The sequence below is a fragment of the Pholis gunnellus genome (assembly GCF_910591455.1).
Source record: "Pholis gunnellus genome assembly, chromosome: 17".
NCBI lineage: Eukaryota > Metazoa > Chordata > Actinopteri > Perciformes > Pholidae > Pholis > Pholis gunnellus.
Window position 1 is genome coordinate 6,651,096 of NC_136544.1, and position 27,951 is coordinate 6,679,046.

The window sequence follows — 27,951 nt, forward strand, 5'->3', positions numbered from 1 at the left end:
GGGTCACCGTGAAAGAATTTACCAAGGCCCTGTTTGTTAGCCTGCTGGACCGCTGACAGTACGGACACACTCAGAGTAGAATAAGAAAGTCAGCGGCAGCTAACCGGAGCCTTAGCTGGCAGAGTCACATTCAACCTGCCTTCAGTTCATGTTACCAAGCAGGCAGTGACGAGGACGTTCTGCTCGAAGGTAAGACAGTTGTTTTTCTTCATAGAGCTTGTTTTGTTTAGGTTAGATTTTGGATTTTCTTGAAACATTTCTTCAACTGATGAGCAGACTTTTGTGGTGGTTCTCATGCAGACAACCAACAATAATTTGTTTTTATATGTATTTATTTAACATTTTAGAAATAGGAAAACGGCACATAAGCAATGTTAAAATGTAATCAATGTGTTCCAATGGAAAAAGCCAAATAAGTAGTGAAGTAGTAGACTGAAGACATTAGCATCCATTAAAAGTCTCTTTGGTTCACTGAATGGAGTTTTGACGACGGCTTTTAAATACATTTTTTTATCATGTTTTACCGCCACAGATGCGTTTCTTCTCGGCTGCGGCCTTCTTGCTGGTTTTAGCGCCGCGTTCGCCAGCTGAAGCAGGCAAATGTCCCAGACTGTGCAGCTGTGACAGCTCCAAACTCACGGTCACCTGCGTTGGCAAGAACTTAACGGAGATTCCCCCGACGATAGATGAGGTGAGGAATTCAAAAGTAAATGTTACTGCCTCGCTTTCACTTCACACAAGTGTTTGAGGAAGAAACACTGAATGGTAGCTGTGCTTTGTTGCATTTTAGATGTTTCTTAAATGTGAATCATATTTATCTAAAAGGAATCAGTCAAATGCAGTATGTACAGCGACAGCAGCAAGAAGGAGATAAGTGTCTTGCTCAAGGGCTCAATAGTGCTGTTCTTATCAGGCATACCTCTATCAGCCCTGTGCTTTAATTGTGCATCACCTCTGCCTGCCTCGGATACATCCTCTGTTCTGTTTGATCCTCCTCACAGATTACACTGAAGCTCGACCTGAGAAACAACAACCTGCAGGTGCTGTCCAGGGGTGCGTTCATCCTCACGCCCTACCTCACCCACCTCAACCTGCAGCGCAGCAGCATCAACAAGGTGAAAGAGGGCGCTTTCCGGACTCTGGGCCGCCTGGTTTCCCTGAACCTGGCCTACAACAAAATTGACATCCTTTATCAGGTAAGAGGAGAGCGCATGCCGGCGACACTGAAGGGTCTGAGTTGTTATTTTTCACATTTGGTTTTAAACTTTCGACATACTTATGTGAGGTCTCATTTTCCTTTCCCTCCCTCCACCCTCTTACCTCTGACCCGACCGTTGCAGGAGTCCTTTGACGGCCTCTCGTCCCTGAAGGAGCTGCACCTGGACCATAACCGCGTGGAGGAGATCCAGCCTGGAGCCTTCACACAGCTCGGCTTCCTCAACATGTTGGCCCTCACCCACAACCAGCTGGTTTACATCCCCAACATGGCCTTCCAGGTACTCAGACTTATGGGATTATAGACTTTTTTTGTCATAATGAATGGTTATTTGTGGTTACATGATCACCCAGCAGTCTGACTTCCTCCTCTAGGGCCTGCACAACATCAAATGGCTTCGTCTCAGCCATAACTCCCTGAACAACTTGGCCCCTGAGGCCTTCGCCGGGCTGTTCACCCTCAGCCGCCTCAGCCTCGACCACAACGAGCTGCAGTTCTTCCCCACTGAGACCATGACCAGGTGGGACCTTCTGAAGGATTATTATGGGCATTAAATAAATGTTATTTTAACATTCTAATGGAAAACAGTGTTTATGACTTCTGAGCAGACTACAGGAACAAATGACGCGCGGCTTTTTGCTCTGGGTCAAAAATGCGGCATAACTAGGGTCAAATGGTTATTGGTTCTTTGACTTTTCTCCCTTTGTAGAAATTTTAGAAATAGTACATAATGAAACATCAAAGGGCAGTAAATTCGACCAAAGTCTTATGTGTCACTTCACTTTTTACTTTACTCTTCCTCTCATTGTGAAGACTTCCTGAGGTCAAGCGCCTGGACATGAGCCACAACCCCATGACCTACCTCGGGGAAGAATCCGTCTCCGTGGCGAAGCTCACGCACCTCTACCTCGACCACATGTCCCTTCAGGACCTGTCGGATCAGGCTCTGTCCCGCGCCCCCCTCCTCTCCCACTTGGACCTCAGCCACAATCAGCTTCGCTACCTGGAGCCCCTCTCAGGCCCCAAGGAGCTGGCCAGCCTCAACCTGACAGGTACAACTGACATTTGTGCATGGACATGGATGATTAGGACATACCATATTTCACCTTCAATAGATCCCGATCATCTCTCATTTCTCTTAAAGGCAACCCAGTGTACTGTAACTGCTTCATGCGGCCCCTGAGGGTGTGGGCGGGTGTCCGTGGCGTGAAGCTGCTGGGAGCCTGCGCCGGACCACCTCACCTCTCAGATGAGCCGCTGCAGGGCGTGGCTCCTCTGGATCTGCGCTGCCGCAGCAGAGGGGAGACGCTGAAGGACGAGTTTGAGAAGGACGATGAGAGCACGGGAAGCCTCCCGCCCACAGACAAGCCCAAGCAGAAAGTCAAGTGTCCAGTTAACTGTGACTGTGATGTGAGTGTTTGACAGTGCACCTCCAACAATGGCTGCTTTGCTTTGCTCTGTATGTGCAGTGTGTGCTATAATTAAGATATTTAGAGTTAAATTAAAAAGATTACGTTACTAGAAACTCACTGTACTCTACCCGCCCAGCACCAAACTGCAGAAAGACTAATTTAGCAACTTGGTGCTGAAAATAGATCCATTTAGCAACCAAGTACACATCTGAATACTTTGTCCACCTCTGTTTACAAGATGTATTGTTGTTAATATTCCATTCTGATTTTAAACCCTCCCCAGATTGAATCCCAGCACGCCACATGTGAGGGTCGGGGTCACACCAAAGTCCCACGAGGCTTCTCCACCAAGACGCAGCTGCTTGACCTCCGCAGCAACCACTTCCACGACCTTACTGCCAACAGCTTCCCAGGCACCGGCCAAGTTGTCTCTCTTCACCTGGAGTTCTGCAAGATCCACGGAGTCGAAGGCGGCGCCTTTCGGGGAATGAAAAAGCTGTTTTATTTGTATCTCTCTGACAACGACCTCACATCCTTGGACCCCGGAGCCTTTGCTGGAGCCCCCGAGCTCACGTACCTTCACCTGGAAGGGAACCGACTGGTACAATTCCCCGGATCAGGTGAGTGGTTGGTCAAGTCAAGTGTGGCTGGATGTAAATAACAACACAGTGCAAATGTGTGTAAAAACACAGAGGAAACAAAAAACAATGGTATTTTCTTTCTCTTTGTGTCTCCCCTGTAGCCCTGGCGCTCTTACCAAGTCTGTTTGTGTTACACCTGGAGCGAAATGCCATCTCCAAACTAGAGCCCGCTGGTTTGCTGTCCTCAGTAACCCCCAACCTCCGGGAACTATACCTGACCAACAACACCATAACTGCTATTGCCAAGGGTGCTCTGGACTCGGCTTTCCTAGGTACACTTCACCTGGATTCAAATCAGCTCACCGAGGTGCCCACCCACGCTCTGTCCGAGGCCCCTAACCTGGAGGAGATCAACCTGTCTCACAATTCAATTCGCTGGGTGGGACCAAACGCATTCAAGCCCATATCCCAAAGTCTGAAGAGGCTTTACATGGATCAGATGGGCATGGAGAAGGTGCGAGAGACCTATTTTTTGCCAAAATGATGGCATTTCATTTAATCTTAAGTGCCCTTTGCATCATAAACTTTCTCTCACTTCAAATTTCTATCATGTTACTATAAATTGTAGAAATATGTGGAGGTTGTGACTGCGATTTCACCAACAAGTTGCCGGACTCTTTGAGGCATGGATTTTGAGTGAATACTTATTGCTTTTCTGCTAGTTGTTACCCGTGCTAACAGCTCAGGACTTATTGGTGATCAGTTTTTTTAATTGTACCCCCGTCCAGATGTCCAGGGAGGCTCTGGCTGGGCTGGGCCCAGGGCTGAGGGCTCTGACTGTGAGAGGGAACCAGCTGGAGGAGCTTCCTGACTTGAGCCCACTCACTGGCCTTGAGGTGGTCGACCTGCAGGACAACCCCCTGATGTGTGACTGTCCTCTGCTGCCACTACGCAGGTCAGTGCAGAGTTTCCCTGGACGAAGGCTTTTTGCTTTTTATTATACAGCAGGGTGGCACAGTTGGTAGTGAGATTGTGAATTTGCACCACTGCTGCTGAAGTGTTCTTGAGCAAAACATTCAATCCCAATAAACTGCAGAGGAGCTACTGCTTAGCGTAGCCAGAGGAAAGAGAAAATCAAGCGAGTGCTCAGAGATGGGCAAAAATACATCAAAATGTATTTTGATACAAAATACAAAATACCCCCAAATAAATGTATTACAACAAAATACAAAATACAAAATACTGGTGCCAGAAAATGTAACAAAATACATGTATTTTGTATTTATAATATAGGAAATACTTTTTTCTGGATTTTCCGTTTTCTCACAATTTGGTATAGCAGAGCATTCAGGTTTGGGCTATAATGTACACAAAGCTCTGGTGAACCCCACAAAAAGGAAGAAGAGTCACAGAACGTCATAGCAAAAGCTATTAAAAGACAACAACTTGATTGATTAATGTATATATATATTTTTATTAATGGGACTTAACAGCCCATACTTTGGCTTTGTATCAACAAGAAAATATTCATCACATATGACATACAAGCTCCCAATCTCCCTCTTCCTATAGCTAGCTACTCGACTGATAAGTTAACTTGCTAAACACTGGCTATGCACTAGCCTAGACAGCATGCTAGCGTCATTAGCATGTTAGCATCGATCGCTTCATATTATAACCATCACCATGTATATACGTAGCCAGACCCAGACATAAGTTATACATCAAGCTAGTTGACATCTGTCACACTCAGATACAATATTTAACTTGACAGATAATCCGTTGAACTTGAAGATCTGAAGACTGAACTCGTGAACTGTTTTTTGATTCGTGGAGAAAGTATTTTGAGTATTTTAAATACAAAATTACTCCACTCTAAAGTATTTTGTTACAAATTACGTTAGATTTTTAATCGGCCCTATCAAATACAAATTACAAAATACTCAAAAGTAATTGAAATACGTATTTCAAATACAAGTAATAGAAATACTGCCCATCTCTGCGAGTGCTGCTATAGGGATCAAGGAAGCATAGTAATCAATTTGCCTCAAAAGCTACAATATTGACAATAATGATGTCACTGTCTGTGTCTCCCTCCGTCTCTGTCTCTCAGGTGGATGGAGAATGTAAGCTTGGAGGTGATCGCCATCTGCGGTCACCCTCCCGAGATCAGAGGTCAGAAGGTCAGGGATGTCAATGTGTTCACATCCTGTCCAGAAAGCCGCTCTCCTCCAGATGAAAAGGTTGTTGCGGCCTCCAGACCTCCAAAAGTGAAGAAACCCAAAACCAGCCTCTCGAAGACCCCTCGGGTCAAAGCTAGGCCAGCAAAGCCCAAAGCTAAACTACTCAAACCAACCAAGAATAAGCCTCAGAGGAAACCCGGGGCACCAAAAGTGACCAAGAACAAGACACAGTAATAAATAATACAACAAATTTAAAGTGTTGAAATGTTTTTTTTTTTCATTAAAGTGCTTAGGATTACAGCTCTGTGGGAAGTTTACATGCACTATTTACTATCCGAGCATAATCAACACAGTAAAGCAAAAAGCTAACTAAATAAAATAAAAGACAGAAGCAACCTGAGGACCCAGCCTATTGCCTTCCCATTACAGACAGGTAAAAAACATAACCACAACTTCAACACACTCAAGATTGTCCTATTTAGTTCAGACTGCCTTCTAAATAGACACTAAAATGAATGAATGATGGATAGTAAATAAAGTAATATGAGCCAGTGAAGGTGATATCTGGCAATGTTTGTGTTTTTTGCCAAACTGAGACAACAGTTATTAAATAGGACCTTCAGACACTACCAGCCACAATCACTTCTTTTGTATTCATATATGAAACCTGCATTATATGCTTGTGTGCATTGGGGTCTGCCTGTATTACCCTTCAGATTAAAATGTGACAATGTTATTATACCTCTACAACATTAACGCGTATTTATTCTGATGGACAGTCAGGGTTCTATGGTGTAATGGTTAGCACTCTGGACTCTGAATCCAGCGATCCGAGTTCAAATCTCGGTAGAACCTGAGTACGGTTATTTTTTGTGGACTGTTTAATTCATTATGTGGTAATGCCATGGCATTCATTCTTTTTAAACAACACAACAATAGCAGCGCCACTCCAAAAGTGCCACATCGTGACACAACACGAATACAATCCTGAATTAACACGCTAATAAACTAACGGAAATTGCAGTTTTTCTTCCGGTTTATTTGCTCATCACGCCGAACTTCTCTTTTCAAGATGGCTGCAGCTATGGATGTTGATACGCCGAGCGGCACAAATAGCGGAGCTAGCAAGAAGCGATTTGAAGTTAAGAAGGTATGATTGAATTAAGTAACTTGGAGTTGTTGTTTAAAGAAATTGTAAATGTTAATCTGCCAGTAGCTAGAAATGTCCGTTAATGAACACAGCTCACTGATACTGTGAGCTTTGTAGCGCTAAATCACTCTGCTGTAAGGGCAGGAGCTAGCTGTTAGCTGCTGGCTGCTAGCCTGCCTCAAACAGCATGAATTTGCACTTCCTTTTGGAGTAATAGCAAAAAATATATTTCAACTGTTAACCAACTGTCGACTAGTTTTAATCATGTCGCGACCACCAAAATAGAAAAGCCGTCCCAATGTTAACGTTAAATATTAGGTACGGTTACAAAATTAAGCTCTTAATTCTGCGAGCTAATTTGTCGTTACGTTAGCTAATCCGCATTTCCGGTAGACCGGTAACCCTCACAAAGAGTCAAAACCTGCAGTTATAAGACGTTCATGATACACTTCAGAAGTAATATCGGACTAGATGGCCAACCTAAAAAAAGTTGTGGTTGAAATGTGTGCTTAACGCTACATTCGAATGGACTTTCGTTAGCAGCTAACGGTAACAACTGAGTAGCATTAAACGTTTGGAGAACATTTTGTCAACCCCGCTTTAAGCATACGTTCATCAACAAGCTAGCTAAAATGGTTGCTGTCAGTTAGTTAACGTTAGCTATATCAATATTGTCTATTGTCATGACTCGATATCAGACGGGGTATTATGACGGTGTCGCAGATGCGATGTTGCAACTCGTATTACACAGTCAAATTCTTAAGTTTATTTTTGGAGGTGAGAATGAAGCAGAGTGTTGATGCTATGTAGTTTTCATTAAACTACATATGGCTGAACATTTTTAACACAAACACAGAAATAAGCCAACAGGAACCTATATTCTATACTTAGACGCTGTCATCAAATCTCTACATCAGTGTCAACAAGACAACCTGCAGTGACGGTCTGATAACGTTTGTTTGTGATTTCCCTCCAGTGGAATGCTGTGGCGCTGTGGGCCTGGGACATTGTGGTGGATAACTGTGCTATCTGTCGGAACCACATCATGGATCTCTGTGAGTTCACTTCCACACACTTTTGGACTCGCTCCCTTGATACATATTTGAATAATAAAAGACTCGGTCAGGAGCCGTGAAGAGTGCACATCAACAACAAGTTCTTAAGCTTTAATTGCCATTCATCATCAGACGTGTCGGCCTGATTTGTGAAATTGCATTGTTGACACGTTTCTCCCTCCCTCATCAGGTATAGAGTGCCAGGCCAACCAAGCTTCTGCAACCTCTGAGGAGTGCACTGTAGCCTGGGGTGTCTGCAATGTGAGTACCCTCCTCCGGCATGTGTCACTGGTCAGGTCTATTAGGGCTCCAGTGCAAAATGGTTCCCAATGACTGCTTTTCACAAGGTCTCTGGGGGTATCCCACACTTTCATTACAATCGTGTATTACAGTACATGTAAACTAATTTAGACCATAAGTTATGTTTATGAGGTTATTCTTTTTACAATTATTGGCCAATTTTCAGCAAAGTGTGAATCTAACTTACCCGTAGTTCTTAAACTTAAACAAATTTGAATGGTCTCCAAGTATATGCAGTCTGTAATAACGATGAAAGTACATTTAATACATTTTACTGTTCAAGTGACAGCTTCCCACTTTAATGTGATACCAAATATAGGCTGGTGTCTCACCTGTATTTACTAACATTACTGATGTAAAACAAATTGCCAACAAATAATTCAAACATACCAGTATTATTTATTTGGGAAATTGGATATTGAAGGATGTTAACGGTTACATTGAACTGCTGCCCCGACCTGTCAGTGCCCATCAGTACAGTGCATATCTATTTATGTGTATTTCTACCGTTTGGTTTTCTCTTACCCAGCATGCCTTCCACTTCCACTGTATTTCCCGTTGGCTGAAAACCAGACAGGTGTGCCCTCTGGACAACAGGGAGTGGGAGTTTCAGAAGTGAGTATCATTCTTTTTTTTTAACTCATTCATAGCCTTTGACAATGTAAAGTTATGACTATTTCTTAAAGTGAACATCTGTATTGACAGTGCGTCCTCTCGTGTTTTTTTTTACAGATATGGACACTAGTTGTTTTATTGCTGACCTTTTCCTGCGCTACTACAAGCATCACCCGTACTAGTTCTGTTCCCGCCTGCTTATAAGCAGTTATTTTACGCCCACGTCTTTGTTTTGGTATGTTGTAAGTACAAAAATAAACATGAATATTGTCACAAAACGGGTCTTGTATTACTTGTAGGGGTTTGTGAAGCAAAAACATGGTTCAACATTTGCTTCGGTTGTGCGCAAAGACTTATTTGGTACTAGAGTAATATTTAAACTACATTTTGGCGGACAAAAAGCTGCACACAGGAGAATTTGCTCGGTCGGATCAGCTTTGACGCGGTGATTCATGAGAGCCAGGACTCATGCGTTTATAGAGCAGTAATCCTCCGGCTGAAAGACAGATGACCTGTGTGGATTAGTGGCCGAGTGCCCATCATAATTCCCAAAGGTAGCACCTTTATAGTGCTTGTTTTGTCTGACCAATAAACCCAAAGCTACTCAAATAACATAAGAAAAAATGTGGGTATGTTTGGAAGTCTTTCATGATAAATGAAGAGTAATTATCCAAACTGTTTGAGCTTTAAAAACAAGACTTTTACTCGTCTGTGGAAATATTTTCAATTCTTCCATTTTGTTTATAGTCAAGCTTTATAAGACCCTGAAGACTGTCAAATTGCAACCATTTGGTTTAGTTCCACCTTCATCAGTACAGTAAATAGTTCTACCAAGTGAGGATATGAGGTCAGTGAAACGATACATTTATGCTCAACATCAATGGATTGAAGTGTAAATCCACATCCAAGGAGCTGCTTGTTGAAATCTGACAGTAAAACATGTCAAAGGACCACAGAGGGTGGAGTGAGGGTCCTCCTGGATGTTATTGTGCCAAGAAATGAACATCTCTGGATCATTTTTCTCAGTCTAACCGATGAGAAACAGAAGTGATGAGTGTTGATTGTGCATGTTGTCAGTGTAAAAATCACACGTCTGGTTTGTACAAGATGTAAAAAACAACTGAACTAGAAAAGAAAGTCAAACTTGTTTTGCAGCAACAGAGGTTTTATTATTGGGAAACGTTTTCCAACAGGGTCAGACATCAACATCAGTGACTTTTTTTTTTTTTGCATTTTATAACAGATCTGATAACAAAAACACCCGACGGTTATTTGTGAGAGTTCGGCTCTGTTCGGAGAAAAAGGAAACACCGGTAGCTAAACCATTACCGCGTAATAAATGGCTGTAAAAATATTTGTGAGTGAGCGTCTCAATGCAGGAGCTCCCAGTTTAGCTTTTTTTCCCCCAGATACATGTTAGGAAACGTCAGCCTGTGTTTAAGTAAAGTCCCAGCTGAGACGAGTCGGGAGAAGTTGTCAGACCCGACTCCTAACCTCGTTGGGACGTTGCTAAGAACTAACAGGCTGATTTAAGAACAATTAAAAAGTAGCCTTCGCTTCCTCTACCTTACACCAAGTCACCCGTCACCCGCTCCCCCGTTTGATCTGCACACAGTGGATTAATAGTTGAAAAGCGTTGTTGGCTCTCCAGATTGATTCGCCAGCCATCCACCCTCTAAGGCTGTGGTGGCTCTCCAAACTTGGAACTCAGCTTGGTGACTAGTGCCATGATTTTGGGGTTGTTCTGGTACTTGGCGATGTTGGCTGGGTTCTGTGCCACATCCTGGAAGGCTGTCATCACCTCGGGGTCCTGTAGGACAATGGGGAGTGTAAACAGGGTCACCTCTTTACATGCAGTGCTTCTCAAAATCAGTTTTAAAGACAAACTACATTTTTCACATTCTCATCGTGGGTCAGAAAGGGCTGTGAAAATATTAATATATTATACATTTAAACTGATAGATTCTTTCAGGGGGCTAAAATAAACAGAATAAAACCAAAAATGTTCACATTTAAGAACTTTGTGAAAGAGCAAAGTCAATATCTGATAAAACTACACCAACAATGTGCTGATGAAGCAGATTAGCTGAGCTTTGAACTCTTAATAAATAAAACAGATGTTCTATCCATTTAGCGCTGCACTCAGAGAACATTGTCAAAATCACGCTAGACATTCTTCCTTCATGTTAAAACTTGGCGCTTACATTACCCACAATGCAAGTCGACCACTGACAGTTTGGTGTGTTATGCTGGTAATGGCTAATCACACAGCTCCCTCTGCAGCCACAAAGGGCTTCATACTATTTGTTTAACACATGCAGTACTACTCCCAAAAAACAGACTGATGTAGACAAAGAAGTTGAGCTCCCCTTTAACTTGTATGATATAATACTTTCAGATTTAATGCTATAGAGAAATACAGTATTTTGTGAATGCAAACTTATGATAAGATGTGATCACAGATTGTATAGCAGTCTGTCAATCCCTCCTCCCGTTATACAAAACATACAGGTCTACACTTTTCTTTAAACTAGCCAGAACTGGAAGCAATAACACAATAAGAAGTGTGATTGTTTCCCCCAAGTCCACAGTCCAGGTGTTTTGGGACTTTAATGACATGAACGGGTGAATGTTCGTTGTCGACAGGATCCCCCCCCCGGAGCCTTTTAATCTCTTTACGTGATCTACAGGATAATGCAGCCAAGTCTGTCTGTATGTGGCTCTGCCAAAAGGCTCAAATACACATGTCCCTCCCCTCAACGCCCCCCCCCCCCTCTGTAAGTGAGGATGACGATCACCGCAAAGACCTGTTTCATGTGAAAATGGCAGCGTGTCTAAATTAGTTCAGCTTTCACAGTGCGTGTATTTGACTTCTGTATTTAGTGAGCTTTAGAGGGACTGGTAGGTGGATTTTGTTACGTTTGAACAGAGACAAGCTAGTAGCATCCCCTTGTTCACAATCTTTATGCTAAGCTAAGCTAACAGGCTTCATTATTATTCATTTAAACTTGAGTAATTATCAATCTAATCATCTAACTTTCCGCAAGAAAGTGAGTAATGTCGACCTATTCCTTTAAGACCTGCACAACCTAAGTCAATGTCGTCACCTTCATGGCGTTGAGCAGCTCAGGATCCTTCAGGAGTTCACCGAGACCAGGAATGCCAGCGGGGACTCCTTCAGGGAATCCAGCAGAACCTGCAGAAAGTCATTCATTATTTCACTTGAAGGGGCATCACATCCGTCTGATAAACCAACGGTGAATCCAAACAGCACAGAGAAATACTTTGAAATTTGACTGGAGAGAGATGTAAATACGGTACTCAGGAGAAACTAAGGACGGCTACAAACAAATACCGATCAATAAAATAATCAAAATATGTAAAAAGAGCGAATTATTTTCCACAGGGTAAAATCTTTATATTTGCGTCTTCTAATATGACATTTGTAGAGTTAATCTCGTCCCATGATGCAATGGACCGGCTGGTTTTCCTTTCTCCTACCTGGGAAGAAGCCTCCTCCTCCACCACCACCACCACCTCCTACTCCTCCTCCACCACCACCTCCAGACTGCCGTGCTTCCTCCTCCTGTTGAAACACAAAACAATGGAATGAGTTACTAAGTGTCCGAAGGTTCAGGAGAGGTTTCTTCAGTCCGTTCCATCGAAAAGTCTTATTGTGAAAATGTGAATGGCGTTCTCTTTAAGTTCAAAGTGACGAACACGAGAATGTAGATGATGCAGTTTCTCATGAAGACAAAGTCTTGAGCTGCATTTGTTTGTAGTATGTCGTCACAGCTGACCGTGTAGGAAGAACAGTTCAACTAATGGGACATTCATTATATCTTCGTTAGTACAAGTCTGAAACAGGAAAACTCACCCTCTGAGCCCGTGCATGCTCCTCTCTGGCTTTCTTTACCCGGTCTTGTTTCTCCTTGACCTCCTTCTCTTCTCTCTTACGCTGGTATTTGCGTCTGTGCTCAATGATTTTGGTGGCCTGAAAAACAAAAAGAGGGAAACATGACAAGAATGAGGAACCACAAACTCGCAGCTGGCATCAGGATCACATCACAAATAGGGATCAACTCCTCTCTGCTGAGCTTGCGAACATTAAAATAGCATATCTGCCTTAACGTTATGACAAACTAATTTATAAGAGTCTTTTTTTGTATTCCCTGGCCTTATACCTTCGGCTGGACCTCCTTCAGCATCGCACTGGTGTCCTCGTCATAGTCCAGTTTACAGGCCATGGCCAGGTCCTTGGCAGCCTCCTCCCAGTGGCCCAGCAGCCTGCATTTGGAATTGACGATCAATGAAAATCATCACAACTGTCAACTTTTCATCTGGGAAAACTCTAAGTAGCAGCAATAACTGACGTTATCCCTCTTTTAGAGATAAAACACATTTTCTATCAGACTGCAAAACCTATTTATATCTTGGTACTTCAAAAAAAGATCTGGTTTATACAGAGATAATCACATTAGCTGTTGTGTATGGCATAAAGATGAACATTACATAACTGCACTAACAATGATAGCACACTATACGATTAAACTAAATGTTACTCGTGAGAGTAACCCTGATATGGGTTTATTCTACATCACCGGTCCTGTTGTAACTAACAGTTCGCTCAGCTAAGGAAATATTAAATGCCAAACAAGATGAGGCGTGTCATACTTGCGGGTGTTTACACTGAGGGTTTGGTTATGCAACGGGTCTGTAGAGGTGTCAAAAATAAATGTACCTGTGAGCTTTTCCCCTCCACTTGTAAGGCTGTGCAGAGTCTGGGTTGATGATGATGGCTCTGTCACAGTCTCTGATGGCTGCATTGGGTTTCTGCATCTGGATAAAGACGCTAAACACAAAGAGGACAACTGGTTACACTCGGTCCTTCATGACAGACACTTACAAGCTGAAAGATACTTGAATGCTCTGCCATGGAATGAAAAGACCCCGAGGACTCTCACCTTGCCCTCTTGGCGTACATGATGGCGACGCAGGGGTTCAGCTTGATGGCTTCAGTAAAAAGATCCAGAGCTTTCTGCAGATCACCTATAACAGAAATAACATTGACACAGGTATCAAAAGACCATAAATCTAAGCCTTTTTATTTACCTCATCAAAACAGAAACGGTGTCTGCATGTGGTTTCTGAACAGAACGTCCTCCTACCTTCTCCTAGAGCATCAATGGCCGCCATCTTCTTCTCACTGGCCTCGTCCATCATCTCCTCTGTGACCTGAGGAAATGCATGGACACAGATGTTCACACTACTGCGGTCTCAAGTGGTCAAGGCTTAGTTATTTTTTTTCCAGGCCTGGAATAAAATACTTAGTGTACTTGAGTAGCTGCATGATTAATAAATATAGAAAACATTTGACCTCGATGCTGTCAAACTCCCCCATCTCCTGCGGCTCATCAGTGTCTGGTTCGATCACTCCCTCGTTGTCCATTTCTGAAAAGGATCCAACGTTTACAAAGAGCTCTTGTTGGTACACAAACACCCACTACTCTGAGAACACGATGGAGTCTTCACAGTAAGAATGCACATGCTTAGAAGATAAAGTGTAATTTATCACATAAAACAATTACTTTGAGAAAAGAAATTTGGAGTCTGACTGTCCCAACTCTTACCCACCCAGTTACAATAATAAATTAACTAAAGCAATGTCTAAAAAAAAAAAAGGTATATAGTTGCAAGTTGCGCAGACGCACATATTTAGTGAATAAATAAAACACTTGACTGTTTGGCTTTTTCTTATTAAATACCTAAACGGACCTACAGTTTGTGTGCAGAGCCTTCCTTTATCGAGGGTTGCACCATCTCTGAAAAGACATCCTTGTGCTGATATCCTGCACCTATTATTATACCGTAGACATTATGCTTTGATGTTTGGGAAATATGCTTATTTGCCGAGAGTTGGTTGAGAAGATTGATAGGACTCTCATGTCTGTACGGTAAATATGAAGAGAACTTAGCACAAGATTGAAACCAGCTAACCAAGCCCTGTCAAAAGAAAGACAAAAACCCCAAATGTAAACAGGACGGGTTCATTGTTTGGCCAGGGTTTACATGCAGCACCTATATACTCTTGTCCCTTGAGGCCAGAGCTGCGATTTAAGAAACTTTGTGTACCTATATCGCTCTCATCATTCTCAGACAGGACAGGAGGCTCTGGCTTAAAAGGTGGAGCTGATGTAGGGGGAGGACCACAAGGACAGCCACCCTAAAAGTCAGAGAGCAGTGTGTTAAAACAAGGTGTCAATAAAACAAAAATATCAATGCATCAAAAGTATATTAAAAAAATACATAATAGTAATATTTCTGTGTCACCTGGCATGGCTTCTCTGTCTTGGGTTGGGGAGGGATTATTGCACCCATGCTGGAATATAAAATGATGGACAATTCAGAGAGCAATACAAGGGCCATGCCATTCTATTTAATGGATGTACCAAAACATGTGGTTATTTTACATATGGACATTTTCTCAGTAAAGTTCCCCTGAAATATATATGTAATGGCAATATAAACATACGTATACTCGACAGGTTATGGGTCATTGCTAATATCGAGCATATAGGGGAAAACAACGTTAGTTGTCATCAAAGATATCTAAACGTTTCTTTGTTAAATGAGGGGCTTTGAATGTTCTTGATTTAAATTGCATGATCATGTTTCTGCGGACACACGCGCGCGCAGAGCCAGCATGCGGTCCATGGTGATTTTACTGGAAGGTGGGCGGGACTGGGCACGTGATAAGCTCGCAGTCGGTTCGGGGTTTTCTTTAGATGGCCTAATTTAGTGACATAATGACAGAATGCATCCCCTATGAATCTTTCCCATAAGAACCAGGGTCCTCCGCTTGGTGGCTTTACAGGCTGGTATACTGACCCCAGCAACCAGGTCCGGAAGAAGCTCATCTCTGGAAGGTGCAGGATATCGGGACTGGCCTCGCACATCTGTACGAAGCCCTTTAACTCTGTCACTTTTCGCGGGTCCATGCTGCTCTGTCACGTCCAGCAGACAGCGCGCTGCGTGTGGGGGAGGAAACCAGAAAGACAGACAATGAAGCTAACAACTTAGCCAAGTCGGACTGTGTTTACGGTTTCAGCCGCTAATACCAGCGCCGTTAAGCTAAGTGTGCTAACGAGCTTTCAGCCTCACTTTGTTCACTGCCCACTTCACATAAACCCTACAACACGTGCAATTCAGGGGATAACAATAAAGCAACCGTGCACAACTAGCATTAACGGATAATTCAACGGTCGCAAGACAGAAGTTTCTGGAAATGTGAAGCCGTTAGTGACGCGGTAGCCCTTTGACGCATGATAACGTCGTTAGCTAGCGGCAACACAGGCCATGAGTAATGAAGAACACTTGGTTATCTGTGGACATGAATGTCTGTAATCGAAGGGAAACGCACCTGTGAGAAATATACACCGTTGACACTCGATAGGTTAACCCGTAGAGGAAGCTTACTGGTGAGTTTTATTGCCACAACTCTTCTTCACTGGTAGTGACAGTGGCGTCGCTGCTGTGTTTTCATTCAGGCGAGTTGTCGGACGAAATGTAGGACCTGAGATTTTGTTGCCCTGAGTTTGGGCTTTCGGGCAGCTTTAAGGACTCATACAAATCCGTAACAGCTGCTGGAGTATTATATTATTACTGGGCTTGATTCCAAACGATTAAAAGTCAGACCTTATTTAACAGGATGAAGAATTCAGGTCATTTATTTTAGTAAAAGTAGCAATTATGCAATTTGAACATTTTCCATTGCAAGAAAGAAATCCACTGTAACTATTATACATTATATGATTGGATTGTTATTACTGATGAAATAACATTTAGTAGAGGAGGTGGAGACATTTTAAATACCTACACACGTACAATGTAATTTAATTTATGTACAACATCATATTCTTTAAACTCATAATATATACATAGCATGAAAGGGGAATACTGAAGTAAAGTACAACTATCTAACATTTGTAACACTATACAATACTTGAGTATGTACTTAGTTACATTCCACCCCGTGTGGTCTGTGATGAAGTGGATTTTCATACTGTAGGCTCGTGTAAAATATAAAAGGGCGTGTAGACAATAGGAAATACTTGATGAGTGGGTAGTAAAGTGACCATTAATAGGCTAAAAGAATACAAACATATGGTCTTTAACCAGCACCAGTCTTCTAAACTGCACCAGTCTGTACACATTACAGACTGATTCAACAAGGTATGATAATTTTGTACATGTGGGTAGAAGTAAGTAACATGAATGAGCTGAACCGGTTAGCAAAACGAGCGAGATCTTATAGATCTACAAATCCCATTAAGCAAGTCTGGGTCAAGGGAATAGTTTGGAGTAAAGCAGCAGGCTAACTGAAATAAGAGAGATGTTTCTGTGCAATTTAAATAATGAAGTCAATGCAACATTTAGAATCATAGGGAGGTCACTGAACAGACTAAGGCTAGGTCCTTCCTATTTAAATAGCAGTAGGAAGGCATCCAACGGGTTCATTGTTAGGTTGGGGAGTATGTAATCATGGATTGCAACCAGTCTGAAAAAAGAGAGGCAATCTGTGCAAGAAGATTATATATTTTTTATTAAACAAACAAGATTAACGGGCAGGACGTAATCTCTGGTCCACGATCCGAAGCAGAGGGTGTCGGTAATGCACTTAATACGCTGGTTGCCAACCGTCTTTAAAAAGAAGAAGAAGAAACTTCGACTCCACCAATCATAGCAAAGGAGGCGGGATTAAGTGCATCTGCCTGGGCAGCGAAACTCAGGGCACAAATTCCCAACTCCACGACATTAGCAAACATGGGGGCATTAAGCTAACGAGGCTAACTGTCAACCAGAGAGCGACACATTCGTTGTATGTGAAGATTTTAACGTTGGTAAGTCGCAACAACACACCGCTGTTTGTATCTGTAAATATCCAGCGTTAGTTGGCGAGTTTATACTTCACTGACCGTTGCCTCGCGTCTACAGCGGGGGGACATGTTGTGACTGAAAGTTGTCCTCCAGTTGCAGCAGCAATGTTGCCCTCAACCAGCACTTTGGTCAGGTCTGCTGTCAAGCTGCTGCCACCGCGACACTGGGGTCCAGGTGAGCCCATGTCTGGTGCTGTTACGTTTTGGCTGTACTTAAGTACAACTTTAAGATACTTGTACCTTACTCGAGTATTACTATTTTAAGCTACATTATACTGCTATTCCACTAACTGCAAACATCTTGTCACATATCAGCCGACATATAATGTTACATCTGTGATAAGCTAAAGTCGTCCAGTTGTAAAGTTCTACTCTGTAAAACATCCGTTGACTGCAGATGAAACATAATACATGTTTGAAGTAACTGCGTGCAGCATTGTAAAGGTGCCCAGTTGAAGAGTATTTTCTGTCTGTGCTGTGTTGCTGTCTGCAGGATGTGTCCGGTGCTCGTACAGAAACATATCTGTGAAACTAGGAGGTTTGAAACCAAAGACTGTTCCACCTCGGTACCTGGGCCAGCCCAGCCCGTTCACTCATCCACACCTCATCAAACATGGTAAATATTGTCAACAATGCTGGACCAGTACCTTTACACTTTTCAGGGGAAACTTGGACCAGGCTCAATACTTAATTATTCATATATTTATTTAGGATTCATGCTCTCTAGTGGCAGTTGGAGCTATTGTTGATCACTGACATCTACTGCGGTTAACACATTTCAGTTCATCCATTACTCTACACTGCATGTGACATAAAGATACAATAAGAACACATCAAGCTGAGCTATTGTTGAACACTGAAGCACCACATGTGTGATCTCTGCTCCTCAGGTGAGGTGACCCCCGGCCTGAGCCGGACAGAATACGAGCTCCGCAGACACAGGCTGGCCTCGCTTATCGAGGCCCAGTCGGACAAGCTGGGACCCTCTGCCTCCTCCAGCACCCATGTGGCCATTGTGTTGTCCCATCCGACCCGTTACATGACCAATGACATCCCTTATCCCTTCCACCAGAACCAGGTGCATCTTCTGTTTTATTTTTGACCTTATTTTATATTTTTTGAAGACATGAACTTCAGGTATAAAGGAGAGTTAATAGGAATACTGTTTGCAATTTTAGCAAGGCTTTTGTCAATTAACCTGGAGCCGAATGTTCCCCAGGATTTCCTCTACCTCAGCGGCATCCTCGAGCCTGACAGCGCCCTGGTTCTTTATGGGAAAGGACGACCAGACCAGGCCATCTTGTTCGTCCCGCGCAGAGACCCGGGGAGAGAGCTGTGGGACGGGCCCCGGTCAGGGAAGGATGGGGCGGCTGCTTTGACCGGCATAGAGAGAGTTCACAGCACAGAGGAACTGGGTTTGGTGCTCAAGAGCCTTAAAGGTGAGTGGACGGGAGTGTTCCTCAAGTCCCTCCCCTCTCGGTTACTGTTGCTACGCCTGTCTAGCTTTCTCTTCCAGCACTTTGTGTTGTCAGAAATATCAAAGTATCAATACTAAATATATCACGATTTCAATACTCATTTTCCGCAGTATCGATACACAGGTTCCAGCTGAGCTTTCTGCTCTCTTCTTTCCGACAGAGTGTTGACACACACACACACACACACACACACACACACACACACACACACACACACACACACACACACACATATTTATCTTTACATTTACATCTAAAATATTCGTCTATCTTCTGTTAATTCTTCCCAATGATATCGAAAATGGGCGAGATTATTAATATTTTTTAAAGAATTGTTTTAAAGTTAGATGTTCACACACACATATGCAGCTTAGAATGATAACAGTGGCAGATTTACCACTCAACATTCCCAGTATTTATTTTAAACAATTGGTCGTAAATTTCACACCGAATATATACAAAAGCCGGTTTCTCATTTCTAGCCAATGGCTCGCAGATTTGATGAGCTTCAGCTACCTAGAGGAAGCTAATGCCGAGGCTAAAACTCTGTGAGTGGATTGAAACCTTCATATCCAGCTGAAAAGGTTCATTGTGACGTACAGTACGTTTGCACATACAAGAAGATTGGCTTGTTGATTGGTGCATGACAATAAACACAGTGCAATAGTACAAGACATACGTTAAAAATAAAAATATGAACATTTGCAAAAGAATAAACAAACAACAAGTGTGTAAGGGTCTTAAGTATCTACAATGTGGCTACATACAATATATAGGTAATGCTAAAAGATCGAGGCTAAAGCTACGTCCCAGGCAAAGACTCAGCATCCTCACAGGGGCAGTGATGTTTGTGTATTACAGTGTAGAGTTGGTTTGGCCAGTGTGTTTTTTTTTTTTTTTCTTTTCTTTTTTTTACTCCAACACAAACCTTGGAAGGTTGCGAGTCTTAACAAAAATAACATATTTGTGCGAATTTGACTTTATTTTACATAATTTTGTCTTGAGTTGCTGGAATGTAAAGTCCCCTAAACCAAATAAGGACCAGGACAGAATGATTATGGTGGAACAGATGTTTATCATAGGAAGACATTGCAGCATTAGGTTTCTTGCTTAGATGTGTAGACCCCCCCCCCCTTTGTGTTGATGCATTGTTGTACTATCATCTTGCTCTGACGCTGGATTTTCCAGTTTCCAGTTTGTTTCTAATGTAACCTGTAAACCCAGATATGTAATGCTGTTCGCTAATAACTTGTCCTTTGCCTTGACATAACATGAAGTTACTACTGTAGAGAGTAAGCTATTTACCCGGGCATGCAGACGATTGCAGTTTACTTTAAAGCAGACAGACACACTGTTTAATCCATTCCTCGCTCTTTTGCAAAGGCTTCAAAAACAAAAACCCATCATTGTCTAATGCTTCGTGTGTTAAACAGCTAATCCTTTTTCATTTAGAGGTTGAACTGTGTACTTTAAAAAAATAAAAATAAAAACAGGAGCTGCCATTTGACTGCTAACTACAATAATTGGGACCTTAACCTCACTGTTACCATTTTCTCTCTACTCCGATCCTCCTCCAGGCACTGTGCTGTGGTACGACGGCTCTCAGCCCTCCCACCCTCGGCTCCACCAGACTCACGTGGGTCCCGTGTTAGAGGCGGGGCCGATGCCGCACACTCTCAGGCCCCTCATACACTCTCAAAGGGCCCTCAAGAGCTCAGCAGAGGTGGCGCTCATGCAGGAAGCCGGTCACATCACAGCACAGGTTGGTGTTTAAATTTCTGAAGTGTCAACTTCATAATAGTTTATAGTTTGTGGAAGGAAATGATCACAATCAATGGAAAATCTAGATATATTTCAACCATAGAATTACTTTCATTACTTATGTGAAACGATGTTTCTGGTCTGTACTCTGAATCAACACCCTTGGTATTTTCAGATTTGAATTAGACTTGTCTGCAAATCCAGAATAAAACATTTGATAGAATATAGAGTGTGTGTTCGGTTCCTACCAATCTATTTATTTTTATTTCAAGACTGGACAGAAAGAAGAAAACCACAACGATAAATTACCAATGAGTGTCACAAACAGAGCCACATTTCCTTTTATTGTTGTGTCTCTTTACACTTTTTAAGATGGATTACAGTGCAGTCGCTCTAATTCAAGTCCTGTTCTTTCAGGCTTTTAGGAGGACAATGGCTCTGTCTCAAGGAGACGTGGATGAGGCTGTGCTCTTTGCTAAGGTAACAAAGAACATAATAATGTAATTTAGCTGCGTTGTTTTATCTCTCTATTTGGCTGTTTCTCCATGGCAGATATTACAGTAAGTGTGAGATCAGCTTCTAGAGCTCAGAGATTATAAAGTCAGTGTGTGCTTTGGTTTTCATAACTCCAGTTAAAAGTTACTGCAAATTCAAAAAGCTGTTTTCCCAGAAACTGGACGGTAGAGGTAGTAAGTAAACATGACGCTCACAAGGCTTTTTTTAAAAATGTTAATCTTCCAGTTTGATTTTGAGAATCGTATCCATGGCGCCAACTTCCTGGCCTATCCCCCTGTTGTTGCCGGAGGGAATCGAGCCAATACCCTGCACTACATAAACAACAACCAGATTATCAAGGTAAAGGACGGTGTTGAATGAGCTAATGGATCCGTTCTATCCAATACGGTGCAATGAACATCCACAGTGAGCATTCTGAGAAGTGGTTATGTATGTGAAGTAATGACTCATTGTACCCCCCCCCCCCCTCCTCCATCAGGACGGTGAAATGGTTCTGCTTGACGGTGGTTGTGAATACTTTGGTTACGTCAGTGATGTCACTCGAACATGGCCAGTGAATGGAAAGTAAGTTTGACAAAATAATCTGCATTTGAATGTAGAAACATCTTTTGCTTATTGAACATAGATATTTTCAGGAAGTCTTATTAGCTTTATACATGATTTTTTTTTTTTGTTTAATCTCCAATGTCTCTAGATTTTAGGGCCTTTTTTAAGTAGGTGTTTTTGAGGATTATTCAAAATGGCGGACAATAACTCGTATCTCATACCAGATTCAGCCCGGCCCAGGCGGAGCTGTACGAGGCCATCCTGGAGGTCCAGCGCTCCTGTTTGTCTCTGTGCTCCCCGGGCGTCAGTCTGGATCACATCTACAGCACCATGCTGGCTCTGTTGGGACGACAGCTCCGGCGGCTAGGCATCGTCAACGCCAGCACCAGTGATGCGGATGTACTAAAGGTAATAATGAGAGAAGTAGCAGTAGAATGGGCTCCAGCTGGTAGACGTTCCCCAGCTTTGTGAGGCGCAATTCCATGAAAACAAATAAGCAGCTCTTGGCTTTTTGGAAAAAACAAAGTTGCTGCCAGTAACAACATTTCTCAAGATGAGCTGCAAATGATTTACTGTACAAGAAAGTTACGTTTCCCAGATCCAAATATTCAGCTGCTCCTTAATGTTAAAAGGAACAAAGAGTCTTTGATAAATAATGAAGCCCAAGATCATATTCCACTCTTATTAACTTGTGTTTTTGCTTAGAGACACAGGCTCTTACAGTGTTTTATATTTTTATATTGCTAATGTAAATTGAAATCTTGCCCTGCTGCTGGATATCAATGATCCACACCAGGGGTTGGTCATGGCACCATCGGATTATCACCTTAGGGCATTGAATTTAAACATGTTTGGTATATTTAGGTCCTCTCTAGTGGTTTGTGGTCAGGAAATAGCAATAAACTCCTTTTGGCCAATGTAAATGATGAAATGACCTCATTACAGCCTCCATGAAACACAGTACGCTCTGTAAACTTTGTATAACAGAGGAATCTATTATTATTACTTTCCTGCCGTTGCTCTTTGCTGGGAAATAAAACAAAGCAAGCCAAACCAAAATTGAATGTAAATTTACTCAAGTGGTTTCCCTTTTTTAAAAAGAAAAAGCCTTGTTGGCTTCTGCCTTGGCTGACTGATTGATGATGATGTTCGCCAGAGAGAGACCTTCATACAAGCCGGGCTCATAGTTATCAGCCATCTTGAGTATATATTCTTTTGGCCATGCTAGCAGCATGGCTCTAGTTGGTCAGTTGGTCTACCACTTTGGTCAAATATTGGATGTGTTGGGCTTATTGCCAAGATTATACAGATATTGATGGTCCCCAGAGGATGAATCCTTCTGATCCTCTGCTGCCACTAATGGGTCTACATTTTACCCTGAGAAGTACCATAACATCTACAAGATGGATTGGCACAAACGTTTGAACAGATATTCATGATTGTCTGATACATGTCCCCATTAGGATGAATTGTAATAACTTTGATGATCTCTTAACTTTTCATATAGTGTCCTTCCATTCCGTTAATGCTAAAACAATTAAATTCCCATCAGCCTCCCTCAACTGTACTTTGTATTTAGTGCTAATGTTAGCATGCTAACACTTTAAACTAAGATGGTGAACATGGAAATCTTTATATCTGTAAACATCAGCATGTTAGCATTGTCATTGTTAGCATGTTTAGCATTGCTGTAGACTCTTGACTGTGTAGATCTACCTACGTGATACACTTGACCTCATCGCTCATAACCGATGCCAATGGTGAGGTTGATGTCGTCAAGTCAAATGAAGTTATCTCTGAAGTACACATCGAACATCTGTTTGATTTTACACCCATGAGGCATCCAAATGTTTTGAGCACAGTGGTCAACAGCCATGGAAGCAGTGCTTCTTAATAAGGTTTACAGAATAAACGGCAATACTTTCTGCATTTTTGCCAAAAATGAGCGGTGAGCTGTGGTTTCAACATTTAGAATTAAAAAATGTTTTATTTCAAAATTCTAAAACGCTTCTTTGATACAAACATCACATTTATAATGTGTGCACTGATTTCATATATGAAGGATTTGATCAGAATTGCATGTTGGGATTTGTGTTTCACCTTTTGATTTAGTTGTTTAGTTGCCCTCTGTATACAGTTGTGTAGATAGAAAGTGATCAGATGAGGCTCATTCACCGCAGTAAGTCGCAGTCAGTGGCACCTAAATTCCATGTCGTTAATGTTTGGCTGCTCTGGGACAACTGCAAACTTCTATACAACAGCTTAAAGCTTTAATTCTGCTTATCCCAGGCTGCACGACGGTACTGCCCCCACCACGTTGGTCATTACCTGGGCATGGACGTCCACGACACTCCTGACCTGTCCCGCTCACAACCTCTACAGCCAGGAATGGCCATCACTATAGAACCAGGTATAGACTAACTAGCATTTTGAATACCCGTTACTCTTTTGTTTTTTCCTCATGATGTGCGGCTGTGGCTTTGTTAATCATGAGTCTGGGTGAGATTCATTACGCATGATCTATTCTGCATTCTCTTTCATGTTTCACATTGTTCCTGCTTTCATCAGTTTTCCACTTTTCCTCCTCCTGTTGTCACAGGGTTGTACATCGGCGAGGACAATGACCAGGTGCCAGAGCGTTTCCGCGGCCTGGGCGTCAGGATTGAGGACGATGTGGTGATTCGAGACAAGGGAAGGCCTCTGATTCTGTCCCGTGACGCACCAAAGACCATCGCTGACGTAGAGAAAGCCTGCGCCCAGAGATAGGCCTGGGAGAGACGGACAAGTGAGCCACGACATCGATGGCAGGCTGAGGGCTGTGCTTTTCCAACCCACATCATCAGGCTCGGGGCCCAGGTGCGTGAAAGGTGGGAGCACACTGCAAGACCAGGTTCATGTTTGTAGTTTCCAACAGTGAATGATGGTGAAGAGCTCAACAGTAAAAGGTTGGTTTAGTTGTTTCAGGGGTTACGGTGTAGCTTTAGAGCTAACGCACGTATACTACCCTGTAACCGACGTATTCCTCCTCAACAATGTTTGCTACAGTACATTCACATGGAGACTAATCTTGATCATGTATATTACACACTTCTAGTGTTGCGATGGTACGGTTGAAATCTAACGCTGAACCATAATAAAGTATATTTTCAGCTGAAGCCCCAGTGGTTAGATCCAACAACCATGCAAGCGTTTTCATTCTTAAAACCTGTTTGCTCCACACCATGTTTTTCAGAATTACACCTGGATATAATTATTTGTTTGTTGCCCCTTTTTAAAAAAATAAAATAAATCAAACTTTTCCAAGCCAAAGTACAAACACTTAATTTGTTTCTTAAACAAATCATTCTTTCGTAGCTCAAATGTTGAACATTCACTCACTGAGCTGCAGGAAGGACCAGAGCATGTCAAATGAACAGACCATGTTAATATACACAAGTGATGAATAGAGATGAACCAGTCTTAAACCGCTGCTCCTGACAAACCTGGAATGATGGCAATGATTACACCAGAACATGGAAATGGCTTTAAAAGTGTTCACTGAAAAGAGTTTGTGTGTGTGTGTGTGTGTGTGTGTGTGTGTGGGAATTATGTATTTAAGCAGAGAAAATGTGATCTTTTTTTTGTTTGTGTATTAAAAAGATCTTTCTCTCCCGTTCAATGCTAATGCATGCCTTTTTCTTTTTGCTGACAAAAAGAAACAAGTTAAAGAATGTAGGCTCGTAGCTGGAGTCTGAGTTGAAGTTTGAAGTAACAATGGGTGGGTGCACTACAGTGCCTTTGTACTGAACTCTGCAACATGCCCAGCACATTGCCGTTAAATTTGTTGGTGCTCAAAGTACCAAAAGGAGTTTGAAAAATTCCACCTTTAAAACAAAATGGAGAGACACTGTAACTCGCAGTATTTGTTGAAAAATTTAGCCAAATCTACACAGAGGCAAGAAACTGTGATTACTGTGTTCTAATACCACAACCCCTCAAAACACTCGTTTCTGATTGGCTGGCATGCGTCCATAAAAATGATTTAGCAGGACTTCTCAAGCATACTTCCGGACAACATTTTAACCACCCTTGTAAAACAGTGCACAGGCTGCAGGTATCCAAAGCGACAGGGCTTATTTCACACTACATTTAGAGTTAAACTTGTGTTCAGCTATACCTTTTTTAAATGTTGGCATTGAATAAAATGACTCTTGTGTGAGTTCTAGAGGCTTGGGGCAGTTTCCTGCTCTGGCTTGTTGATAATCCAGCCATGGCTCTCAGCAACCCCCCCAAATACAACAGTGTGCAACCATTTCCAGCAGACAAATTGACTGTACTGCTACCTGCTCAGCACAAAATGACTGACGGGCTAAAAGTAAACGAGTGACTGGTCAAACAAGTTGAGCATCTAGCATTAACGACTGATTTTAGAATGAATTATGGTCCCAGTCTATTTAGTGCGTCACAGTCATTCCAGTGATGCGGCACAACACCAGGACCCTAGCTCGCCTAAATGCAACAGGGCCATAATTAATGTTATTCATTACACCTGTGTGCTGCTCTGAAAGAGTCACATGATTAGTTAAATGGAGATAAACTGTGTGTAGTCAAGTGGATCATAGTATTAATACACCCGGGTCTTTTAACGAGTCAGTATTGTGACAAAACATTCACCTCCAAGCAACTCAACGAAAAGTTGATTAAAAAGCACAAGTTGAGATAGATACAACAACTTTTCTAAGTCCCTGAATATCTATAAATAAGCAGTATTTGCTGCCAAATATCTATTAAATACTGACTTGGAGTGTGTAAAACCGTATGCAAACAAGTGTGCGTGAATACTTTTTAAAAAGCTACTGTATGTGTGAACTAAATGTAAAAGGGGCTCTGAAGTCAAAGTGACAAAGATGGGTTATTTTCGTATGTGACTCGATTGGTCCTATTAGGTGTCAAGTCATACTCTCACTGTGTTATCAGACAACTGATTTATTAGCTGCTTTGGCACAACACTTGAATGAAAATGACTTTTATAAATGTGTGAAATTCTCAAATCCATAGCTAATTTTGTCAGAACAGTGTGCATTTCTTGCTTTCACATAGAATACAAATGTTAAAGTAATCTTCAACTGACGCGGTGATGCATTGAGTTAAGTCTTACACTGATGTTGTAATGGTTTGCATTTTTCTCAAGAGGTGGACTCACCTGGTTTACAGTATGTGCAGAGTTATGACACCATTGAGCTGTTTTCACATTGATCTACTGAAGATGGGAAGTTTCTCTGTGCTCGCCACTAACGGCAGCTGAAGACGTGCACATGTGAACATGACTTTGTGATATCACAACCAGTCTGGATGTCAATCGTTGGGTTGAAGCTGCACAACTGTGAAGTGGAAACTTGAAGCTACATCACATACTGTGAAATTGACTTTTCAGTGGAGGAGTTTTCAGCAGTTAAACTTTTGAAATGAACAAAATATTTTCTTGCTCATATTTTGATGTCAGAAATGTTAAGTCTATTTTATATTTAGAGCCCTCAGGGGGCTTTAAAATCTGTACAGCACACAAAACCCTCTGTCCTTGGACCCTCGCAGCGGATAAGGAAAAACTTTTAACGGGGACAAAATAAATGGATGGATGCGGTTGGCTAATTTATTCACTCTTGACACAAGTTAAATGTTTACAGTTAAAGATGAATAAATGGTGTTGTACAGCTTTGATGTGATGATCAGCTATGATCAAAATGCAGCTAAGTGCATTTGCAACACTCAGAGGCCATTCCTCTCACTTTAATGATTTTTACTTTTGATACTTTAAGTACATTTTGCACTTCAGCTGATGATACTTGCATATTGTATCATGAGTAACATTTAAAGCAGTCGTCAGTAATGGATTCTTTTTTACAGTGGTCAAGGATCTGAATAACATCACTGATGATTGCATGTCATATTTTGAGAATTGTAACAGTTTTAAAACTTGCTGAGAAAAATGTACTGGTAAATGCTACCAGTGGTGGAAGAAGTATTCAGGCCCTTTACTTGATTAAAATAGTATTACCAAAAATATTCCATCACAAGTAAAAGTCCAGCATTCCAAATTGAACTTGAGCATTATGAGCAAAATGTACTTAAAGTATCGAAAGTAAAAGTACTCATGTAGAAGTGCTCCTTTTACAGTGTTACTTTATTGAAGTAGTTATATCGATGCATTGACACGTTAACACTT

The 27,951-nt window shown here is 42.0% G+C and overlaps 4 protein-coding genes across 6 annotated transcripts; 3 read left to right on the plus strand and 1 right to left on the minus strand.

Moving 5' to 3' along the window:
* Positions 1 to 532: 532 nt before the first annotated feature.
* chadla (chondroadherin-like a) lies at positions 533 to 5,626 on the plus strand (the record flags this gene model as incomplete). The annotated part of the gene is made up of 10 exons (XM_079177273.1): positions 533 to 691; positions 1,002 to 1,196; positions 1,341 to 1,496; positions 1,591 to 1,736; positions 2,030 to 2,268; positions 2,361 to 2,632; positions 2,912 to 3,248; positions 3,371 to 3,723; positions 3,998 to 4,164; positions 5,323 to 5,626. 10 exons carry the CDS (start codon positions 533 to 535, stop codon positions 5,624 to 5,626), a joined length of 2,328 nt encoding a protein of 775 aa, XP_079033399.1.
* An 826-nt stretch (positions 5,627 to 6,452) lies between these two features.
* Positions 6,453 to 8,784, plus strand: rbx1 (ring-box 1, E3 ubiquitin protein ligase; the record flags this gene model as incomplete). Of its 2 annotated transcripts, XM_079178010.1 has the most annotated exons (5): positions 6,453 to 6,542; positions 7,519 to 7,597; positions 7,788 to 7,858; positions 8,427 to 8,512; positions 8,630 to 8,784. In XM_079178010.1, exons 1-5 carry the CDS (start codon positions 6,465 to 6,467, stop codon positions 8,640 to 8,642), a joined length of 327 nt encoding a protein of 108 aa, XP_079034136.1. In that variant the 5' UTR covers positions 6,453 to 6,464. The 2 variants fall into 2 exon arrangements, with proteins under 2 accessions (XP_079034136.1, XP_079034137.1); XM_079178011.1 differs by lacking the exon at positions 8,630 to 8,784 and having other exon boundaries at positions 8,427 to 8,516.
* An 872-nt stretch (positions 8,785 to 9,656) lies between these two features.
* st13 (ST13 Hsp70 interacting protein) lies at positions 9,657 to 16,095 on the minus strand. 2 transcript variants are annotated; one of them, XM_079177407.1, is made up of 13 exons: positions 15,989 to 16,095; positions 15,401 to 15,540; positions 14,843 to 14,891; positions 14,645 to 14,735; positions 13,890 to 13,963; positions 13,681 to 13,747; positions 13,477 to 13,561; positions 13,254 to 13,364; positions 12,697 to 12,799; positions 12,390 to 12,506; positions 12,014 to 12,098; positions 11,620 to 11,708; positions 9,657 to 10,322 (listed from the first exon to the last, which is right to left on the minus strand). In XM_079177407.1, the coding sequence occupies exons 2-13, from the start codon at positions 15,508 to 15,510 to the stop codon at positions 10,188 to 10,190; spliced, it is 1,116 nt and encodes a 371-aa protein (XP_079033533.1). In that variant the 5' UTR covers positions 15,511 to 15,540; positions 15,989 to 16,095; the 3' UTR covers positions 9,657 to 10,187. The 2 variants fall into 2 exon arrangements, with proteins under 2 accessions (XP_079033533.1, XP_079033532.1); XM_079177406.1 differs by having other exon boundaries at positions 15,933 to 16,084.
* A 1,221-nt stretch (positions 16,096 to 17,316) lies between these two features.
* Positions 17,317 to 27,368, plus strand: xpnpep3 (X-prolyl aminopeptidase 3, mitochondrial). Its single transcript, XM_079177971.1, has 12 exons — positions 17,317 to 17,412; positions 17,507 to 17,623; positions 17,942 to 18,064; positions 18,339 to 18,526; positions 18,668 to 18,887; positions 20,504 to 20,688; positions 21,105 to 21,167; positions 21,429 to 21,542; positions 21,682 to 21,767; positions 21,974 to 22,157; positions 24,039 to 24,159; positions 24,349 to 27,368. The coding sequence occupies exons 2-12, from the start codon at positions 17,554 to 17,556 to the stop codon at positions 24,513 to 24,515; spliced, it is 1,521 nt and encodes a 506-aa protein (XP_079034097.1). The 5' UTR covers positions 17,317 to 17,412; positions 17,507 to 17,553; the 3' UTR covers positions 24,516 to 27,368.
* Positions 27,369 to 27,951: the final 583 nt, after the last annotated feature.